Below are 24,075 nucleotides of genomic sequence, written 5' to 3'. Positions count from 1 at the left end.
GCTCTTTTGCCCAAAAATCCAGGCTGACTAGCATTCTCACCGAAGCCAGTTCCTCCTGCCTGCCTTTGGTCTAAATCCCTCTGAATCTTTCCTATCCATGTCCCTGTCCATATCCCTCTGAACCTTTCCTATCCGTGTCCCTGTCCATATCCCTCTCAACCTTTCCTTTCCGTGTCCCTGACCATATCCCTCTGAACCTTTCCTATCCGTGTCCCTGTCCATATCCCTCTGAACCTTTCCTATCCCTGTACCTGTCCATATCCCTCTGAACCTTTCCTATCCCTGTACCTGTCCATATCCCTCTGAAACTTTCCTATCCATGTCCATATCCCTCTGAACCTTTCCTTTCCGTGTCCCTGTCCATATCCCTCTGAACCTTTCCTATCCGTGTCCCTGTCCATATCCCTCTGAACCTTTCCTATCCCTGTACCTGTCCATATCCCTCTGAACCTTTCCTATCCCTGTACCTGTCCATATCCCTCTGAAACTTTCCTATCCATGTCCATATCCCTCTGAACCTTTCCTATCCGTGTCCCTGTCCATATCCCTCTGAACCTTTCCTATCCGTGTCCCTGTCCATATCCCTCTGAACCTTTCCTTTCCATGTCCCTGTCCATATCCCTCTGAACCTTTCCTATCCCTGTACCTGTCCATATCCCTCTGAACCTTTCCTATCCCTGTGCCTGTCCATATCCCTCTGAAACTTTCCTATCCATGTCCATATCCCTCTGAACCTTTCCTATCCGTGTTCCTGTCCATATCCCTCTAAACCTTTCCTATCCCTATACCTGCCCAACTCTTGTTGTTAACCTACCTGCCTCAATAACTTCCTCTGGCATCTCGTTCCATATACAGACCACCCTCTAGGTTAAGTTGTCCCTCAGGTTCCTGTTAAATATCTCCCCTCTCACGTTAAACCTGTGCCCTCTGGTTTGTAATGCCCCACCCCTGGGGGAAAGACTGTGTGCATTCACTTTATCTCTGATAAACATAGAACAAAGAACACAATATTAGACACAGTCTAAGGCCACCAGCCCACGATGTTGGACCAACCTTTTAACCTACTCCAAGATCAATCTAACCCTTCCCTGCCACATAACCCTCCATTTCTCTTTCATCCATGAGCCTAAGAGTCACTTAAATGTTCCACACACCCACCACTCTGTGTAAAAAACATTCCTCAAACATTTCACTTATACTTTCCCCCAATCACCTTAAAATGATGCCCCCTCATATTAGCCATTTCCACCCTGGGAAAAAGTTTCTGGCTGTCCACGCAATCTCTGCCTCTTATCATCTTGTACACCTCTATCAAGTCACCTCTCATCCTCCTTCACTCCAGAGATAAAACCCCGCGCTCACTCAACCATTCCTCATAACACTTGCTCTCTAATCCAGGCAGCATGCTGGTGAATCTCCTCTGCACCCTCTCTAAATTTTCCACATCCTTCCTACAATGAGGCGACCAGACCTGAACACAATACTCCAAGTCTGGTCTGACCAGGGTTTCATAGAGTTGCAACTTTACCTCAATTAACTCAATAAAGTTAGAAGGGCTTTATATTCCTGAGGTAGGTTGCCAAAATTAAACTCTAACTGCTCCTTCAACCATATTTGACTTAAAAATTGCCCCCCAAAAAATCAGGAGCTTACATGATACAACTTTCGGGACCCTGGCTCAGGAGTAACGGCACCTTCCATTCTCGCGGAGAATTATCTTCAAGCCTGTTGGTTGCTGAATGGCATAGCAGGCTCCACGTGCAAGGTAAGATCAGAAGACTGAGGAACAGAATTAGGCCATTTGGCACATCGAGTCTGCTTGGACATTCAATTGTGGCTGATCCTTTCTATTCCTCTCCTCAGCCCCACTCCCTGGCCTTCCTTCTCCCCATAGCATTTAATCCCGTGTGCAATCAAGAACCTATCAAGCTCTGCCTTAAATACACCAACAACCTGGCCTCCACAGCTGCCTATGGTAACAAATTCGACAAATTCACCATCCTCTGGCTAAAGAAATTTCTCTGCATCTCTGTTTTGAAAAGGTGTCCCTCTATCCTGAGGCTGTGCCCTCTTGTCCTAGACTCTCCCCCATGGGAAACATCCTTTCCACATCCCCCTCATCCTGAATTCTGATGAGTACAAACCCAGAGCCCAAATGCTCCTTGTATTTTAACCCTTTCATTCCCAGAACAGATGGCTAACCCCTGCTCCTAGTTCTGATCAAGGTTGACCAGGAATTGGGGGGGGGGGGTGTGTAAGGGCTTGGTGAACTCCTTCTTCACCCTCTCGAAAGCCTTCACACCCTTCCCATAATGGCAAGGGACACCAGAACGCATCAAACGATATGCTGGCATTGGTGAAAGTCCAGAGGATGCGCATGAAAATTAAGCTAGGAATGAAAGGGTTAACCTATGAGGAGTGTTTGATGGCTCTGGGCCTGTACTCACTGGAGTTTAAAAGAATGGAAGTGGGGGGGGGGGGGGAATCTCACTGAAACCTATTGAATATTGAAAGGCCTCGAAAGAGTAGACATTAAGAGGATGTTTCTTATAGTGGGGGAGTTCAGCACCAGAATGCACAGCTTCAGGACATCCCTTTGGAACAGAGGTGAGGGGGAATTTCTTTAGCCAGAGGGTAGTGAATCTGTGGAATTCATCGGAGGCCAAGACATTGGGTATATTTAAAGTGGATGTTGATAGAGTCTTGCTCTTCTGTTTGTGTGTTGACAGGGAAAGGGAAGTGAATTTTGGTCAAACATTTTGGACAATTTGATATGCAGCAGAGTGGAGGTGGGAGGCTGAGAGATGAGGTTCTTTGATCTGCAGAAGAGAGCAGAGGCTCTGCCGACACAGTGAGACCCTCCCCGTTGCTGCAGATACATATTGTGTCTGGTTACAGCCGCCCAGAGCTCTCTCAGGGAGGAAGGGGAGCACATCAGCATTCTAGGCCAATGCCTGGTTGCCAGGCAACAAGCCCAAGGAGCCTGGAGCGAAACGGTGACAATGTACAAACCAGTCGCCGCATCGCTGATGGTCATCAGCTCGGGCAGACACACAGGCAGCCCATGGCAGGGCACGCGTTCCCTCTGCCTGGCCGAGCCGCATCATCCCCGACCCCACCGCAGACAGCTCAGCTGACAAAACACAGCCCTGCCCAACCAAACAGTCACAGCACAACCAAACACAGTTGCAGCACAAGTGCAGTCCTATCCAACTAAACAGAGTCGCAGAACATGTCCTCTTCTCATTGCTACCACCAGCATGGAGTCACAGGAGGCTGAAGACACCCTCAATGATTCAGGAACAGCTTCTTCCTCTCCACCAACAGACTTCTGAACAATGAACCCATGAACACTACCTCACTACCCTCCACCACCTTTCTTAGATAACGGGCCCACACACACGCAGACACACACACCCCTACAGACAAACATGCACACACAGACACACATACACACTCAAACACACAGACACATCCACAGACACATTTCCACCATCAGATTTCTGAACAGACAATGAACCCATGAACACTACCTCACTATTTATTTATGTATGCTAATTTTCATATATACAGTATATAATTCTTGTTATGAATTACATATTTGCTTATGTATTTCACTGAACTGCTGTCACAAAACAACAGATTTCATGACCTATGTCAGTCATATTAAAGCTGATTCTATCGACCACCACCCCTGACAAGGTGTTCCACACACCCACCACTTTCTGTGTAAAAAAACTATTTCTGACACCACCCCCCACAACACTGCACATTCCACCTTAAAATCATGCCTTCTTGTATTAGCCAATTTCACCCTGGGAAAAAGTTTCTGGCTGTCCACTCGATCTATGCATTTTATCATCTTGTACACCTCTATCAAGACACCTCTCATCCTCCTTCACTCCAAAGAGAAAAGCCCTCACTCACTCAACCTTTCCTCATAAGACCTGCTCTCTAATCCAGGCAGCATCCTGGTGAATCTCCTCTGCACCCTCTCTAATCCAGGCAGCATCCTGGTGAATCTCCTCTGCACCCTCTCTAATCCAGGCAGCATCCTGGTGAATCTCCTCTGCACCCTCTCTAATCCAGGCAGCATCCTGGTGAATCTCCTCTGCACCCTCTCTAATCCAGACAGCATCCTGGTGAATCTCCTCTGCACCCTCTCTAATCCAGGCAGCATCCTGGTGAATCTCCTCTGCACCCTCTCTAATCCAGATAGCATCCTGGTGAATCTCCGCTACACCCTCTCTAATCCAGGCAGCATCCTGGTAAATCTCCTCTGCACCCGCTCTAATCCAGGCAGCGTCCTGGTGAATCTCCTCTGCACCCTCTCTAATCCAGGCAGCATCCTGGTGAATCTCCGCTACACCCTCTGTAATCCAGGCAGCATCCTGGTAAATCTCCTCTGCACCCGCTCTAATCCAGGCAGCATCCTGGTAAATCTCCTCTGCACCCTCTCTAATCCAGGCAGCATCCTGGTGAATCTCCTCTGCACCCTCTCTAAATCTTAAAGATCTGAACATAAGCATCAATACCTCGAACTCCAGTTAATTTCTTATTTTCCAACTCCCCTACTCTTGTCCTCTTACCTCTCCTCACCTGCCTCTCACCTCCACCTGGTGCTCCTCCTTCCCTTTCTCCCATGGTCTACTCTCTTCTCCTATTAGATTCCTTCTTCTCCTGTTCCAATCCTTCACCTTTTCCACCTATCATCTCCCGGCTTCTACTTCCCTCCCCTACACGCACCCACCTGGCGTTTTACTTCCCCTCCTTCCGCCACCCACCTGGCTTCACCTATCACCTACTAGCTTTAACTCCTTCCCCGCCCACACCTCCTTTTCCTTCCCCTTTTCCAGTCCCGATGTAGGCTCTTGGCCCAAAATGTCAACTGTTTCATCCTTTGCAAGGACGCTGCCCGAACTGCTGCGTGCTCCAGCATTCTGCATCAACGTCTGGAGTGGCGGGGATGACTGTACTGAATCAAAGTAAGCTGCAGAGAGCTGTGACCTCAGTCAGCTCCATGGTGGGCACCAGCCTCTGTAGTACCCAGGGCATCTTCAAGGAGCGATGCCCCAGAAAGGCACTGTCCATCATTAAGGACCCCCACCACCCAGGACATACCCTCTTCTCATTGCTACCATCAGAGCCTGAAGACACACACTCAACGATTCAAGAACAGCTTTGTCCCCTCTGCCATCTGATTTCTGAATGCACACTGAACCCATGAACACGACCTCACTACTTTTTTTATTTCAATTTTTCCACTACTTACTTAAAATAACTATTTAATACACTGACTATAATTCACAGTTTTTCTCTATTATTAATTGCATTGTACTACTGCTGAAAAGTTAAACTTCACGACATATGCTGGTGATATTGAACCCGATTCTGATTTTGTGTGATGCAGGACACAAAGGGTTAACCCTGCTGCTGTAAACTAGCCCTTAGCATTGGAATGGGACGTTGTTTTACACTCTCAGCCGACTCCTGCCGATCAACAGTTCTCCACCTGAAGGCTCCTTACTCTGAAACATCACCTCTGTATCCCTCCCCACAGGTCCGTCTGACCTGCTGACTGTTTCCAGAATCTCTGCCTTTTAGTTTCGATTTCCAGCTTCTGCCGGCTCTCTGGTTCTCAAGAACTCTTTCTTATCTGCTCTGCTCACAGTGCTCCCCTGATGGCTATGCTGTTTGATAAGCTAGGCTTTAGCGCCAGGGCCTGCGATATGCTTAGCCGTGGCAGAGAGCGCGAGGAAACGTTTTTTGTGATTCCACCTTGGTAAATGCTAAAATATGGAGCACAAAATGGAAGTTTCAAAGACAAAACGCCGCTAGTCTCGGGTGTGAGGTTTTGAATCTTCTTCCTCTCCACCATCCGACTTCTGAACAGACAATAAACCCACGGACATTACCTCATTCCCCTCCATCCACCATCCGACTTCAGAACAGACATTGAATCCAATATATATTTTTCAATTTTAGTTCTCTTTTCACACTATTTAAAGTAAAATCTATATAGACGATAAGACCACAAGATGCAGGAGCAATTAGGCCATTTGGCCCATTGAGTCTGTTCCCCCATTTCATATTGGCTGATCCATTTTTCCTCCCGACCACAAACTCCTGCCTTTCCCACTCCCAGACCCCCGTATCACTTCATGCCTTGACTATTCGAGACTTTATCAACCTCTGCCTTAAATATACCTGAAGACTTGGCCTCAACAGCCACCTCTGGCAACAAATTCCACAGATTCGCCACCAGCTAATAAAGAAGTTCCTCCTCATCTTCGTTCTAAATGGACGTCCCTCTGTTCTGAGGCTGTGTCCTCTGGGCTTAGACATCCCCTCAAAGAGGAAACATCCACTCTGTCGAGGTCTTTCAACATTCGATGGGTTTCAATGAAACTGTCCCCTCATTCTTCTGAATTCCAGTGAGAAGAGGCCCGGAGCCATCAAACACACCTCATATGACAAGCCTTTCAATCCCAGAATCCTTTTTGTGAACCCCCTTTGAACCCTCTCCAACGGCAGCACATCCTTTCTGATCATAAAAAAACTTAGATTTTTTATTATTGTACTGCTGCCACAATACAACTATTTTCACGACGTGCCGGTGATATTAAAACAAAATGCCGGAGGAACTCAGCAGGCCAGGCAGCGTCTCTGGAACAACATTTCGGCCGAGACCCTTCAGCATGACTTCATCTGTCCTGATGAATGCCCTTGGCCTGGTACGTCGACTGTACGCTGCCTGACCCGCTGAGCTCCTCCTGCGTCGTGTGAACGCGCTGGTCGGATTTCCAGCTTCCTCCTGCCGGCGGTGGTAAAGCGGAATTTGATTCTGAGAAAAGTACAAGGGTTCTGATCAACAGCGGCGCTTTGAGAGCTTAGGGTGAGTACCAGACTACAGGAGATCATGATGAAAAATACGCTTGAGTGGAAAAACACTGGGGTAAATGTTAGGATAGATTTGTGCAGGGAGCTTGAATTGTATAACAACGAGACTATTTCTTTTTATGAGAGGGAATCTTCATAAAAAGAGGGGGGAGAGAGAGAGGGAAGGGGTGAGAGTGAGTGAGTGGGGGAGGGAGGGGAGGGGCGAGGGGGACAAGAGAGAGGGGGAGGGAGAGGAAAGGGGGTGAGAGTGAGGAGAGAGAGGGGGAAGGGAGGCGAGAGAGAGAAGAGTACCTGTCAGGTCTCTGTGGCAGTACGCTTTGTGAAACAGCTGTGATTGGTTGATAAAAATGACGTCATCTTTACTGCTTCACTGTTTTATTCTTTATAAAACTCTAATAAAGTAATTTCTTGTATCCTTTAACACGTGTGTGGTGTCTCTATTATTTGTGGACACGTTCTGGTACTGAATCAGAAAAGAGCAGGGTGACAGTCAGCCGGGAGGGGGTGGGTGAGGAGGGGTGACTGTCACCCTGGTCTTTTCTCATTCGGTGTCTATAGAGGGGTCTCTCTGGCTGGAAGGTGGGGAAAGGTTGGGCAAGCTGAGGGTCATGTTGGCACAAGGGAGCAGACAACGGAGAGAGTGATTCAGGTCCGTTGAGGTGACAGCAGAGAGTGGCAGCCAGATGAAGGCAGGGGGCTAGCATGATGCTCAGCGGCTGAACGGCCTCTCCCCTGCTGGGGTGAACGTCAAACAGTGGCAGAGGAGTGTCCCACTGCGCTGCAGACTCACACCCCGCTCTGGTCACTCTGTGTGAGTGTCAGTAGTCACGATCGACAATGGGTCTAACATTTCATCATCAGCGCACGGCGTATCACCACACTGAGATATATTTATATATATTCCCTCCCCTCTCTCTCACTCACACACATTGAACGGGGTAGAATATCTGGCCCCTTGTGTCAGCCTCCCGTTCAGTAGCTCAGGGCCGATCAACTCTGCCCCTCACTGGTGAACGTCGGGGCAGAGTTGGCCACTGTGGGCAACACGGTATGGTCGGAGCGAGTTCAGCACCAGCGACGCGGGTTCAATTCCCGCCGCTGTGGGTTTCCCCCGGGTACTTCGCTCCCCTCAGTCCTGACGCGTACGGGTTGGGGTTAGTGAGCGGTGGCGAAAGCTTGGCGACACTTGCGGGCTGCCCCCAGCACATCCTCGGACTGCGCTGGTCGTTGACACAAAGGGCGCATCTCACTGTCTATATCGACGCAAATCTAATCGCATCAACTCCAAACAGACCCAGACAGAAGCAACGATTTGTTCGACAGTCGGAATCCAGTGCGTGGCTCAAGAGCGGCCAACTTTCCACGCAGGAAATTCACCTTGTCGTGTTTTGCGAGACAGATCAACAACAGTTTGAAGATGATTTCGTAAGGGCTCTCTATGCGGGATGCTCCGGTGAAGTTTTCACATCGTCAAACAGTTGGTGAAAACTGCCTGTCATTCCACCCCACCAATTCCCGCAGGGAGGTCAAGCTCATTCCGGAGTTGGCCAAGGGTTCCCGGGGTGTTCTGGCCACAACAAGGAACCCGCGCACCCGATCGGAAGCCGCGGGAGGAGAGTGAGTGGTCAGCGGGGAGTTCGTTTGTAAAAGCAGCCCGTGCGCTGGGCAACGCTTCGGCCTCTGGCCTTATAAAAGCAGTTACCATTTCCGACCGGCCGGAGGCCTCACACCGCAGTGGGGAGACCAGGTCAGCGACTGCTGGAAGAAAGACAGGTCCTTTCCGTGACCAGGAGGGGTCAGTGTACCATGTCCACCAGCAGTAGCCCCCGTTTGGGTATCCGAAGGGCCGGGGTCTGCTGTTCACGTTCTTTATGGGGGGAGGGGAAGGGTCGCTCAGGGGATGTCCTGGCCGGCTTGTTCTTGGGCCTGGCCAAACTGGCCTTTCGCGGGTCGAAGGCTCTGCCCGAACCGACTGCCTGCCCCTCTCCCGTGCCAGGGTCCCCTTAGAGAGGGAGCCTGCGATCGTCTTGCATTCACTGGGGGATCTCCGAGAACGATAGCTTCCCCCCCCCCCCCCCCCGTGAACTGAGTTCATTATAGATGCTAACAACTGCACTTTATTTGAAATCAGTAGCTGTATTGTAAACCCCCCCCCCCCTTATCTTTCGTACGTCTTTTGTATTTGAATAAAGTTGAGTACGTTTGTGGCAAAAAAAGAGTCCTAAAAATGGACAGGAGAGACATCTCTGAACCGGATTCCAACACTTCAGCCGGTTCTGGACACAGTATCAGTAGCACAAATAGTTCCCTCACCCTCCACATCGTGTACAGTACACGCCCCAAGCCTCCCCCACCACAATCGTGTACAGTACACGCCCCAAACCTCACCCTCCACATCATGTACACCCCAGCCCCACACATCCCACCATATCTCTGCCGGTTCAGCTGGGTTCCAACAGGCCAAGTCTCAGTTTCTCAAATACTCTCCAGACAGAGAGGAACATGGGGCGTCCAAACCAAGTGCGAGTGGGTGAGAGTGAGAGTGTGAGAGAGACGGTATGTGAATTTGTTCCTGTGTTTGTGAGTGAGAGTACCTCCGTGTCTGAGAGCGTGTATGTGTATGTCTACGTGAGTATATCTCCATGAGTCTGTGTGTGTGTCAATGTCTGTCTAAGTGTCTGTGTGTCTGTCTGTGTGTGACTGTGTGGGGGGGGAAGGGGTTTGCCCGTGGACAGGGCTCTGCCTCTGACCCCCAGTGACCCAGCAGAGGTGTGGGTGACACAGTGAAAACAAACTGCAGACAGGTACTCACCTTCTGTTCCGTGATCTTCTGTGTGTGGCATGGGAGGAGAGAGGAGATACAGGGTTAGAACTGGCCCAAAGCATCCGTACTCACATCTACCCAGCGTGGCCTCAGACACATCTCAGCAGGTGACCAATCCTTCCAGTCCCAACACCCCACCCATCTCTGTAACCCCCTCCGGTCACTCACCCGTCTCTGTAACCCCTTCCAGTCAAATCACCCCACCCGTCTCCGTAACCCTCTCTGGTCCAGTCTCTGTGACCCCCTCCAGTCCCTACACCCCTCCCTGTCTCCGTGACCCCCTGCAGTCCCTACACCACACCCGCCTCTGTGACTCCCTGCAGTCCCTATACCACACCCGTCTCTGTATCCCCCTCCGGTCACTCACCTGTCTCTGTAACCCCTTCCAGTCAAATCACCCCACCCATCTCCGTAACCCCCTCTGGTCCAGTCTCCATGACCCCCTGCAGTCCCTACACCCCTCCTCGTCTCCGTGACCCCCTGCAGTCCCTACACCCCACCCATCTCTGTAACCCCCTCCGGTCACACACCCGTCTCCATGACCCCCTCCGGCCACATCTCTGTGACCCCCTCCGGTCCCTACATCCCTCCCTGTCTCTGTATTCCCCTCTGGCCTCTACACCCCTCCCTGTCTCTAGAACCCTCTCTAGCCCCTATACCCCTCCTCATCTCTGTAACCCCCTCCGGCCCCCACACCCTAGTCCATGCTCACCCTGGGGAAAGATGTCTCATTCCCACATTGGACATTCATGGAGGGCCCAGCATTCTCACACTGTGAACTCCAACAACTCTCAATACGGTCTGGTACACAGCCCACACTCGACTGTCATCCCACCCACCCATAAACCCTCCCTCTCCCACCAGCGGCTCACAGTGTCTGCAGTGTACATTGTCTACAAAATGCACCATGGTTACTCACCCAGACCACTCCAACAGTCCCTTACAAATCTCCCCACTACCATCTTACTGGGTCTATATGTGACTCCACTCCATCCTCACCCAGTCTGAGTCTATATGTGACTCCAGTCTGTCCTCACCCAGTCTGGGTCAATATGTGACTCCAGTCCGTCCTCACCCGGTCTGGGTCTATATGTGACTCCAGTCCGTCCTCACCCAGTCTGGGTCTATATGTGACTCCAGTCCGTCTTCACCCGGTCTGGGTCTATATGTGACTCCACTCCGTCCTCACCCAGTCTGGGTCTATACGTGACTCCAGTCCGTCTTCACCCAGTCTGGGTCTATATGTGACTCCAGTCCGTCCTCACCCGTCTGGGTCTATATGTGACTCCAGTCCGTCCTCACCCGGTCTGGGTCTGTATGTGACTCCAGTCCGTCCTCACCCGGTCTGGGTCTATATGTGACTCCAGTCCGTCCTCACCCGGTCTGGGTCTATATGTGACTCCAGTCCGTCCTCACCCGGTCTGGGTCTATATGTGACTCCACTCCGTCCTCACCCAGTCTGGGTCTATATGTGACTCCAGTCCGTCTTCACCCGGTCTGGGTCTATATGTGACTCCACTCCGTCCTCACCCAGTCTGGGTCTATACGTGACTCCAGTCCGTCTTCACCCGGTCTGGGTCTATATGTGACTCCACTCCGTCCTCACCCAGTCTGGGTCTATACGTGACTCCAGTCCGTCTTCACCCCGTCTGGGTCTATATGTGACTCCAGTCCGTCCTCACCCGTCTGGGTCTATATGTGACTCCAGTCCGTCCTCACCCGGTCTGGGTCTGTATGTGACTCCAGTCCGTCCTCACCCGGTCTGGGTCTATATGTGACTCCAGTCCGTCCTCACCCGGTCTGGGTCTATATGTGACTCCAGTCCGTCCTCACCCAGTCTGGGTCTATATGTGACTCCAGTCCGTCTTCACCCAGTCTGGGTCGATATGTGACTCCAGTCCGTCCTCACCCGGTCTGGGTCTATATGTGACTCTAGTCTGTCCTTACCTGGTCTGGGTCTATATGTGACTCCAGTCCGTCCTCACCCGGTCTGGGTCTATATGTGACTCTAGTCTGTCCTTACCCGGTCTGGGTCTGTATGTGACTCCAGTCCGTCCTCACACAGTCTGGGTCTGTATGTGACTCCAGTCCGTCCTCACCCGGTTTTGTCTCTTCAGGGAGTGTCAGGAGGGGGTGTGCACAGGTATTGTTTTGTAAATTCATGTGCTGCTGCTAACTGAACCACTTTCTTATCGTGTCCACGGACAGTCTATAAGTGACCCAGCCAGAACAGAACTGGACACATTTTCGTGCCCTGTTGTTGAATTCGGCAAGATCTGCAACAGTACAGGGTTCCTCTAGTGATGGGCATTGCAGGAGATGTCGCATAGTTTGTGGCTCAGTTCCACATTCACAAGTTGTCGGGCTGGTTGTATATCCCCATTTGCTTAGTGACACCTTTGAAAGACCTACACCAGTCCTAAGTCTGTTAAGGCAATTCCAGGTTGCTCAGTTGCAATTAGCTCCTGGGGGAAGGCTTTCATCCGGTGGAATTTCCATCTTTGGGGGCTGTTTGAAGCTGGGGAGCCAGTCTTTCCACAAGGCGGTGCGGGCTTCAGATGGGCTTGATTGTAATGGAACAACAAGAAAACATTGCTAACGGAACCAATGAAAGCATTTGCCAGAGAATGCAGATTCTCTCTGCCCTAACTAACTATAGTTGATACCAGGGGCCAGATGAACACAGGCACATAGAACAGAGCAGAGTTAGTCAGAGGCTGGTGAAGCTGTGGAATTCGTTGCTCAAGTCATTGGGTGTACTTAGAGCAGAGATTTGACAGATTCTTGATTAGTAAGGACATCAAAGGTTAAAAAGCATAGAAGTTTATAGAAACATAGAAAATAAGAAAAGTTAAGAAGGACAACAGAATCAATCACAGCTCAAGAAGAGATCATACAGTATGGCCAAGTGAAATAGGAATTGATATGAAAGGAGAGGGGAGTACCAAATTAAAAGTATTATATATGAATGCACAAAGTATAAGGAATAAAGTAGATGAGCTTGAGGCTCAGTTGGAAATTGGCAAGTACGATGTTGTTGGAATAACTGAGAAATGGTTTCAAGCAGACCGGGCCTGGGAAATGAATATTCAAGGATTTACATCTTATCTAAAGGACAGACTGATTGGCAGAGGGGGTGGGGTGGCTCTGTTGGTGAGGAATGATATTCAGTCCCTTGCGAGGGGGGACATAGAATCTGGGGATGTAGAGTCAGTATGGATAGAACTGAGAATTTCCTAAGGGTAGAAAGAACCTAATGGGAGTTATCTACAGGCCTCCAAACAGCAGTCTAGATGTAGGGTATAAGTTGAATGAAGAGTTAAAATTGGCATGTCGCAAAGGTAATGGTACAGTTGTCATGGTGGATTTCAACATGCAGGTAGACTGGGAGAATCAGGTTGGTACTGGACCCCAAGAAAGGGAGTTTGTGGAGTGCCTCTGAGATGGATTCTCAGAACAGCTTGTACTGGAGCCTACCAGGGAGAAGGCAGTTCTAGATTTAGAGTTGTGCAATGAACCGGATTTGATCAGGGACCTCAAGGTAAAGGAACCATGAGGAGGTAGTGACTATAATATGATATGTTTTAACCTACAATTTGAGAAGGAGAAGGGAAAATCGGATGTGTCAGTATTACAGTTGAACAAAGGGAACTATGGAGCTATGAGGGAGGAGCTGGCCAAAGTTCAATGGAACAATACCCTAGCAGGGAAGACAGTGGAACAAAAATGGCAGGTATTTCTGGGAATAATGCAGAAGGTGCAGGGTCGGTTCATTCCAAAGAGGAAGAAAGATCCTAAGGGGAGTAAGGGGCAGCCGTGGCTGACGAAGGAAGTAAAGGGCAGTATAAAAATAAAAGAGGAGAAGTATAACATAGCAAAGATGAGTGGGAAACCGGAGGACTGGGAAGCTTTTAAAGAGCACCAGAAGATAACAAAAAAGGCAATACGCCAAGAAAAAAATCAGGCACGAGGGTAAACTAGCCAAGAATATAAAGGAGGATAGTAAAAGCTTCTTTAGGTATGTGAATAGCAAAAAAATAGTTAAGACCAAAATTGGGCCATTGAAGACAGAAATGGGTGAATTTATTATGGGGAACAAGGAAATGGAAGATGAGTTGAACAGGTACTTTTGATCTGTCTTCACTAGGGAAGACACAAACAATCTCCCAGATCTAATAGTGGCCAAAGGAACTAGTGTAAAAGGATGAACTGAAGGAAATTTATATTAGGCAAGAAACAGTGTTGGATAGACTGTTGAGTCTGAAGGATGATAAGACCCCGGGACCTGATGGTCTGCATCCCAGGGTACTTAAAGAGGTGGCTCTAGAAATTGTGGACGCATTGGTAATCATTTTCCAATGTTCTATAGATTCAGGAACAGTTCCTGCTGATTGGAGGGTGGCTAATGTTGTCCCACTTTTCAAGAAAGGAGGGAGAGAGAAAACAGAGAATTATAGACCGGTTAGCCTGACGTCAGTGGTGGGAAAGATGCTGGAGTCAATTATAAAAGAGGAAATTACGACACATTTGGATAGCAGTAGAAGCATCAGTCCGAGTCAGCATGGATTTATGAAGGGAAAATCATGCTTGACTAATCTTCTGGAGTTTTTTGAGGATGTAACTATGAAAATGGACAAGGGAGAGCCAGTGGATGTACTGTACCTGGACTTCCAGAAAGCTTTTGATAAAGTCCCACATAGGAGATTAGTGGGCAAAATTAGGGCACGTGGTATTGGGGGCAGAGTACTGACATGGATTGAAAATTAGCTGGCTGACTGGAAACAAAGAGTTGTGATTAACGGGTCCCTTTCGGAATGGCAGGCTGTGACCAGTGGGGTACCGCAAGGTTCGGTGCTGGGATCGCAGCTGTTTACAATATACATTAATGATTGAGATGAAGGGATTAAAAGTAACATTAGCAAATTTGCTGATGACACAAAGCTGGGTGGCAGTGTGAAATGTCAGGAGGATGTTATGAGAATGCAGGGTGACTTGGACAGGTTGGGTGAGTGGGCAAATGTATGGCAGATGCAGTTTAATGTGGGTAAGTGTGAGGTTATCCACTTTGGTGGCAAGAACAGGAAGGCAGATTACTATCTAAATGGAATCAAGTTAGGAAAAGGGGAAGTACAACGAGATCTAGGTGTTCTTGTACATCAGACAATGAAAGCAAACATGCAGGTACAGCAGGCAGTGAAGAAAGCTAATGGCATGCTGGCCTTTATAACAAGAGGAATTGAGTATAGGAGTAAAGAGGTCCTTCTGCAGCTGTATAGGGCCCTGGTGAGACCCCACCTGGAGTATTGTGTGCAGTTTTGGTCTCCAAATTTGAGGAAGGACGTTCTTGCTATTGAGGGAGTGCAGCGTAGGTTCACAAGGTTAATTCCCGGAATGACGGGACTGTCATATGTTGAAAGATTGGAGCGACTGGGCTTGTATACACTGGAATTTAGAAGGATGAGAGGGGATCTGATTGAAACATATATGATTATTAAGGGATTGGTCACACTGGAGGCAGGAAGCATGTTCTCGCTGATGGGTGAGTCCAGAACTAGAGGCCACAGTTTAAGAATAAGGGGTAGGCCATTTGGAACAGGGATGCGGAAAAACATTTTCACCCAGAGAGTGGTGGATATGTGGAATGCTCTGCCCCAGAAGGCAGTGGAGGCCAAGTCTCTGGATGCATTCAAGAGAGAGTTAGATAGAGCTCTTATAGATAGTGGGGTCAAGGGATATGGGGAAAGGGCAGGAACGGGGTACTGATTGTGTATGATCAGCCATGATCACAGTGAATGGTGGTGCTGGCTAGAAGGGCCGAATGGCCTACTCCTGCACCTACTGTCTATTGTCTAAAACCTACAGGCCCTTCAACCCAAAAAGCTGTGCCGAACATGCCCTTACCTTAGAAATTCTAGGCTTACCCATAGCCCTCTATTTTTCTAAGCTCCATGTACCTGCTAAGGAGTCTCTTAAAAGACCCTATTGTATCCGCCTCCACCACCATTGCCGGTAGCCCATTCCACACACTCACCACTCTGCGTAAAAAACTTACCCCTGAGATCTCCTCTGTACCTACTTCCAAACACCTTAAACCTGTGACTTCTTGTGGCAACCATTTCAGCCCTGGGAAAAAAGCCTCTGACTCTGACTATCCACACGATCAATGCCTCTCATTATCTTGTATGCCTCTACTAGGTCACCTCTCATTCTCTGTCGCTCCAAGGAGAAAAGGCCAAGTTCGCTCAGCTTATTCTCATAAGGCATGCTCCCCAATCCAGGCAACATCCTTGTAAATCTCCTCTGCACCCTTTCTATGGTTTCCACATCCTTCCTGTAGTGAGGCAACCAGAACTGAGCACAGTACTCCAAGTGGGGTCTGACCAGGGTCCTATATAGCTGTAACATTACCACTTGGCTCGTAAATTCAATTCCACGATTGATGAAGCCCAATACACCATATACCTTCTAAACCACATTGTCAACCTGTGCAGCAGTTTTGAGTGTCCTATGCACTCAGACCCCAAGATCCCTCTGATCCTCCACACTGCCAAGGGTCTTACCATTAATACTATATTCTGCCATCATATTTGACTGACCAAAATGAACCATTTCACACTTACCTGGGTTGAACTCCATCTGCCACTTCTTAGCCCAGTTTTGCATCCTATCACTGTCCCGATTTAACCTCTGACAGCTCTCCACACTATCCATAACACCTCTAACCTTTGCATCATCAGTAAATTTACTAATTCATCCACGAGGAAATCTGCAGATGTAGGAAATTCAAGTAACACACACAAAATGTTCGTGGAACGCAGCAGGCCAGGCAGCATCTATAGGAAGAAGCACTGTTGACGTTTCGGGCTGAGACCCTTCGTCAGGACTGTTGAAGGACAGTGCTTCTCCCTATAGATGCTGCCTGGCCTGCTGCGTTCCACCAGCATTTTGTGTGTGTTACTAACCCATCCCTCCACTTCCTCATCCGGGTCATTTATAAAAATCACAAACAGAAGGGGTCCCAGAACAGATCCCTGAGGCACACCACTGGTCCCCAACCTCTATGCGGAATATAACCCATCTATAACCACTCATTGCCTTCTGTGGGCAAGCCAATTCTGGATCCACAAAGCAATGTCCCCTTGGATCCCATGCCTTCTTACTCTCTCAATAAACCTTGCATGGGGTACCTTGTCAAATGTCTTGCTGAAATCCACATACACTACATCTACTGCTCTACCTTCATCAATATGTTTTGTCACATCCTCAAAAAATTCAATCATATTCATAAGGCATGACCTGCCTTTCACAAAGCCATGCTGACTATTCCTAATCATGTTATGCCTCTACAAATGTTCATAAATCCTGCCTCTCAGGATCTTCTCCATCAACTTACCAACCACTGAAGTAAGACTCACTGGTCTATAATTTCTTGGTCTATCTCTATTCTCTGTCTTGAATAAGGGAACAACATCCGGAACCTCTCCCGTCCTCATTGATGATGCAAGGATCATTGCCAGAGGCTCAGCAATCTCCTCCCACCTCCCACAGTAGCCTGGGGCACATCTCGTCTGATCTCAGTGACTTATCCAACTTGATGCTTTCCAGAAGCTCCAGCACATCCTCTTTCTCAATATTACATTCTCAACTGTTCAGTTGGCTGTAATTCATCCCTACAATTGCCAAGATATTTTTCCATAGTGAATACTCAGAATCAGGTTTATTATCACCAACATGTGATATGAAATTTGTTAATTTAGCAGCAGCAGTTCAATGCAATATATAATCTAGCAGAGAGAGAAAAAATAATATGTAAAATAAAACATAATAAACAAATTAATTATGTATATTGAATAGATTTTTACTTTTGCACATTTTTACTGTATATTTAAAAAAAGTGAGTTAGTGTCCAAAGCTTCAGAGACCATTTAGGAATTGGACAGCAGAAGGGAAGAAGCTGTTCCTGATTCACTGATTGTGTGCCTTCAGGCTTCTGTACCTCCTACCTGATGGTAACTGTGAGAAAAGGGCATACCCTGGGTGCTGGAGGTGCTTAATAATGGACTCTGCCTTTCTAAGACACTACTCCCTAAAGATATCCTGGATACTTTGTAGGCAAGTGCCCAAGATGGAGCTGATTAGATTTACAACATTCTGTAGCTTCTTTCGATCCTATGTAGTAGCCCCTCCACACCAGACAGTGATGCAGCCTGTCAGAATGCAGTAGCCCCTCCATACCCGACAGTCTTGCAGCCTGTCAGAATGCTCTCCACAGTACAACTATAGAAGTTTTTGAGTGTATTGGTTGACATGCCAAATACTGAAGCAAAGTACTCATTAAATACCTCTGCTTTCTTCTCCGGTTCCATACACATTTTTCCACTGTCACACCTGATTGGTCGTATTCTCTCACGTATCCTCTTGCTCTTCACATACTTGTAGAATGCCTTAGGGTTATCTTTAATCCTGCTCACTAAGGCCTTCTCATGATCCCTTCTGGCTCTCCTAATTTCTTTCTTAAGCTCCTTCTTGCTAGCCTTATAATCTTCTAGATCGCTATCATTACCTAGTTTTTTGAACCTTTCGTAAACTCTTCTTTTCCTCTTGACCAGATTTACAACAGTGTTTATACACCACGGTTCCTGTACCCTACCATCCTTTCCCTGTGTCATTGGAATGTACTTAAGCAGGTTATCGGGAGAAGGCAAGAGAATTGGTTTCCGAGGACTAATAGATCACCCATGATGGTATAGCAGGGCAAACAGAATGGGCTGAATGGCCTAATTCTACTACAGTTCTAGGTCTCATAGTGTTGTTCTGTGTGTGAGTGAGAGTCTATGGTGTGTGTGCGTGTGCGTGTCTACGTGTTTGTTTGTGTGTCTCTGTGTGTGTACGTGTTCTCAGACCCAGCGGAGTTTCTGTCAGCAATCCACGCTGGCTGAAATGGTATGACTCTGACAGAACAAGCAGTTCGACAGAGCCTCGCCGTGGGGGTGGGTGTGGGCCTGTCACTCTCGATTTCTGGAGCAGAGCTGTAACTGTCACACTGCTCTGGTGTGTTGAGGTCACCGCAACCCTTCAAAATACCGGAATTATCTCCGGACATCTTCAATATCACGCTGCTGCAGCTGGAGATTCACACCTACTTCAAAAGGGCAACAATAATAGCAACGCCCAAGATTAGTGGTTAAGGGTGAGCTGCCTTAACCACTATCGTCCAGCAGCACTCACATCTACGGTGATGAAGTGCTTGAGAGATTGGATATGGCTAGAATTAACTCCTGCCTAAGCAAGGACCTAGACTCACTGCAATCTGCCTCTCACCACAATAGGTCTGTAACAGATGCAATCTCACTGGCTCTTCACTCAATCCTGGATCACCTGGACAATAGCAATACCTACTGATTACAGCTCAGCGTTCCACACCATCAGTCCCTCTGTACTAACCAACAAGCTCCAAAACCTGGGCCTTTGTACCTTGCCCTGCAACTAGATCCTCAACTTCCTCATTGGGAGATCACAGTCAGTGTGGATTGGAAATTATATCACCCCCTCGCTGACAATCAACACTATTTCAGATGGTGACGAGGCAGCGTACAGGAGTGAGAACGGTCAGCTGGTTTTGTCGCGTCGCAGCAACAACTTTGCACTTAACATCAGTGAGACCAAGGAATTGATTGTGGACTTCAGGAAGGGGAAGTCGAGGGAGCACACACCCGTCCTCATCGAGGGGTCAGCAGTGGAAATGGTGAGCAGCTTCAAGTTCCTGGGTGTCAACACCTCTGAAGATCTATCTGGGGGTCAACATATTGATGCCATCATGAAGGCGGCACAAGGGTGGCTATATTTCGTTAGGAGTTTGAGGAGATTTGGTTCATCATCAAAGCCACTGGCAAATTTTGACAGATGTGACTAGCTCCAGCACCATCTGTTTGGGGGGGGGGCACTGAACAGGATCAGAAATAGTTGCAGAGGGCTGTAAAATCAACCAGTTCCATCATGGGCTCAAGCTTCCCCAGCATCGAGCTCATCTTCAAAAGCCATGCATAAAGAAGGCAGTCCATCATTAAGGACCCCCATCACCCAGGACATGCCCTCTTCTCATTGCTACCATCAGGAAGGAGGGACAGGAGCATGAAGACACAATGAATGTTTTAGGAACAGATTCTTCCCATCTGCCATAGTATTTCTAGAAGGTCCATGAACCCATAAACACCACCTCACTACATTGTTCCTAACTTCTCTTCGATGGATCTAGAAGCAACCATCATTCAGCATGGATTAGAAGGGGCTGAATGGCCTCCTATGATGTAGTGCTCCATCTATCACTGCTTTGTTCAGTCATTGAGTCGAGTCCAACCTCATTGACTCCTGCTCACTGAGGCTTCTTGTTGGAAACTGTCTCCGTAAGTTCCCCCACGGTCACACACACAGTCTGAGTAATATCATCCATCCATCAAAGCCTCTGTCGTCCTCTCCTTTTACCCAACATCAGTCTTCTCCAAGGAATCCTGTCTTCTCATGATGTGGCCAAAATATTTCAGCTTTTGTCTGATAATCAGGCCTCCTAGTGAGCAGTCTGGCTGTATTTCCTCAAGTATTGACCTGTTGGATCTTTGTGCCAACAAACCCTTACCACTTTCCTCCAGCGTCGTTCAAAGACATTGATTTCTTTGTATTCAGCCTTACAAACAGTCCAGCTCTCAGAGCCATACTTCACAACTGGAGATACCATGGACCTGACTACACCGACCTTCTCTATCACTACCTTACTACTTTTGCTCTCTTTTTACACCACAGTGGATTCCGGTTCACTGGTCGATCTGTTAACCGGCACAGCACTTACCTGAGACAACTCTTAGACAAGAAAGTCTAATCAAGAAAATAGCAGGATTCCCCTCATTTATTTGAGACACAATGCTGCTTAATTGACTGGAGTCTGTTCCCCCGAACAGCTTCTAATTAGAGTCACTTGTTTGGTATGGGCCTCCAAATCCTAAGAACTTTCCACAGGGGCACAACTGAGAGCATCCTGACTGGCTGCATCACTGCCTGGTATGGGAACTGTACCTCCCTTAATCACAGGACTCTGCAGAGAGTGGTGTGGACAGCCCAGTACATCTGTAGATGTGAACTTCCCACTATTCAGGACATTTACAGAGACAGGTGTGGTAAAAGGGCCTGTAGGATCATTGGGAACCTGAGTCATCCCAACCACAATCTATTGCAGCTGCTACCATCCAGGAAACGGTACCGCAGCATAAAAGCCAGGACCAACAGGCTCCGGGACAGCTTCTTCCACCAGGCCATCAGACAGATGAATTCATGCTGATCTGAGTGTACTCTATATTACAGTGACTGTTCTATTTATTATAAATTACTATGATTGCACATTTAGATGGAGACATAAGGTAAAGATTTTTACTCATGTGAAGGATGTAAGAAATAATGTCAATTCAATTCACTTCACTGACTTGCACTTGTGTAGCTGTTAGACACTGCACCATGCTTAGAGGGAACAGTTTTAAACGGCGTCAGTTGTCTGTGTTTGTGTTCAAAAAGTGGTGATTTTTGTCACTGATGGTTGAAGAGACAGAAGCAGCAAGCCAATTCAGAACTGATTTGCTCACTGCAGTTTCAAGCATTCGGGCTCGGAGATGCCAGAAATGGCCAGGAGTGGAAATGAAACAACTTCACGACTTCAACAAGCTAGGAACTATGAAGGATTTGAAGGTATTGGCGATTATCTTGAATGTCACAATGAGTAGAAAGATTTGGACGATACAATTGTTGATAGCACTTATGAAGATAGTCCATTATCTACACTGGGTTAATTCTTCCGTCAATATTGGGAACTAATACACAGTTTTAATGTTCTATATAGGTACTGTTCTGTATTTCATTTAAATACATAATTTGTTACTCAGTTAAACGGTAATTTGTCTTTTTTGAACTATTTCCATGAAACTTTGGCTAATTGGGCCAGCTGCTTAATTGGGCCAAAATGTCCTGGTCCCGACGTGTCCCAATTATCCGGAATCCACAGTATTTAGTTAATTTTCTAACTATATCCATTTGTAATTTATAGTATATGGTATGAATTCACCGTACTGCTGCCACAGAACAAGAAACCCCGTTCTGAGTGTACTCAGACTGAGTTAGTGGGTAGTGCTGATGCTGCCCTGCCCCAGTCTCAACCTCGGGTGCTGTCTGTGCGGAGTCTTCATGCTCTCTCCATGACAGACTGCAGCCCGCAGAGGCCAGAGGTTCCTCCCTATAGAGTGGGGCTGGTGCTTGAGGTCAGAAGAGTCGGTGGTTTGGGTGGAAGCCAGGGAACGAGGGTCAGGAATGACTGCTCCTCCCCACCCCGGTGAGCAGCTGGGATGGGAGGGGCAACCGATGACAATTTCTAAAGGCAGCAGGATCAACCCCCTGGATATAAAGAGAGTGAGTGAGGGAGGAGGTGAGACTGGCTGGGGCAACACTTGTAAAGGGAACATGGCCTCGATGGACTGAAGGGTCTTGGGTCTGCGCTGGGGTCCCGGCTCTCCAGCAGCAGGTCCCAAGTCCGAAATGAGGTCCTGGCCAGGAACGGCGCCGTCCGCAGGGACGAGTGACGCCGCTGTGTGTCCTCACCGTGTCCTTGTCCAGCTATTGATCACCTGCTCAATACACCAGGCATGAAAAGCCCAGAGGCAGCAACTATTGTGATACCAGCTCATCACATTAACCCTTCCGATCCTCGCTGACACCCGCAGCTCATCACATTAACCCTTCTGATCCTCGCTGACACCCGCAGCTCATCACATTAACCCTCCCGATCCTCGCTGTCACCTGCAGCTCATCACATTAACCCTCCCGACCCTCGCTGACACCCGCAGCTCATCACATTAACCCTTCCGATCCTCGCTGACACCCGCAGCTCATCACATTAACCCTCCCGACCCTCGCTGACACCCGCAGCTCATCACATTAACCCTTCTGATCCTCGCTGACACCCGCAGCTCATCACATTAACCCTTCTGATCCTCGCTGACACCCGCAGCTCATCACATTAACCCTTCCGATCCTCGCTGACACCCGCAACTCATCACATTAACCCTTCTGATCCTCACTGTCACCTGCAGCTCATCACATTAACCCTTCTGATCCTCGCTGACACCCGCAGCTCATCACATTAACCCTCCCGATCCTCGATGTCACCCGCAGCTCATCACATTAACCCTTCCGATCCTCGCTGACACCCGCAACTCATCACATTAACCCTCCCGATCCTCACTGTCACCACCAGCTCATCACATTAACCCTTCCGGGTCCTCACTGACACCCGCAGCTCATCACATTAACCCTTCTGATCCTCACTGTCATTGGCATCTTATGAAATTAACCCTTCCAGGTCCTCACTGTCACCGGCAACTCATCACATTAACCCTTTTGGGTCCTGACTGTCACTGCCAACCCATCACATTAACCCTTCCAGGTCCTCACTGTCACTGGCAGCTCATCACATTAACCCTTCCCGGTCATTGTCACCACCAGCTCATCACATTAACCCTTCCAGGTCCTCACTGTCACTGGCAGCTCATCACATTAACCCTTCCCGGTCATTGTCACCACCAGCTCATCACATTAACCCTTCCGAGTCCTCGTTGTCATTGGCAACTCACCAGGGTAGCATACAGCAAGTCCCCACGGACTGCGACGGTATTTGCAGCCAACCCTATCAAAGAACACAAACACCAGAGATCCTGCACACGAAACACTACAGGAACTCGGCAGCAACCCTGCAGAGACATAAACTGTCTCTCCCTGGGCAGGACCCTCATTGGGAATGGAAAGGCAGGGGTGAAGAAACCAGAACAACACGGTGCAGCTGGGGAAAGAGGACGAGCTAGAGGCTGATCGGTGAGACCAGGTGAGGGGGAAGGTGTGGGTGGGGGAGAGGGGGGATGAAGTGAGACACTGGGAGGTGATGGGTGAGACCAGGTGAGGGGGAAGGTGGGTGGGTGGGGGAGAGGGGGGATGAAGTGAGACACTGGGAGGTGATAGGTGAGACCGGGTGAGGGGGAAGGTGGGTGGGTGGGGGAGAGGGGGGATGAAGTGAGACACTGGGAGGTGATGGGTGAGACCAGGTGAGGGAGAAGGTGGGTGGGTGGGGGAGAGGGGGGATGAAGTGAGACACTGGGAGGTGATAGGTGAGACCAGGTGAGGGGGGAAGGTGGGTGGGGGAGAGGGGGTATGAAGTGAGACACTGGGAGGTGATGGGTTATACCAGGTGAGGGGGAAGGTGGGTGGGTGGGGGAGACTGGGGATGAAGTGAGACACTGGGAGGTGATGGGTTATACCAGGTGAGG

At 48.7% G+C, this 24,075-nt stretch overlaps 1 protein-coding gene across 1 annotated transcript in view; it reads right to left on the bottom strand.

Annotated features, from left to right (window-relative positions):
* LOC132384107 (neurexin-1-like) overlaps nt 1-24,075 on the bottom strand; it is a 1,241,271-nt gene that overhangs the window by 1,130,564 nt on the left and 86,632 nt on the right. The window contains exon 2 of the mRNA XM_059955449.1: nt 9,713-9,730. Within this exon, the coding sequence (XP_059811432.1) occupies nt 9,713-9,730 (18 nt within the window). The remainder of the gene's footprint in view (nt 1-9,712; nt 9,731-24,075) is intronic.

This window comes from Hypanus sabinus, chromosome 31 (genome assembly GCF_030144855.1).
Source record: "Hypanus sabinus isolate sHypSab1 chromosome 31, sHypSab1.hap1, whole genome shotgun sequence".
In the NCBI taxonomy this organism is placed as follows: Eukaryota; Metazoa; Chordata; class Chondrichthyes; order Myliobatiformes; family Dasyatidae; genus Hypanus; species Hypanus sabinus.
This window is presented reverse-complemented; position numbering and strand designations above follow the sequence as displayed.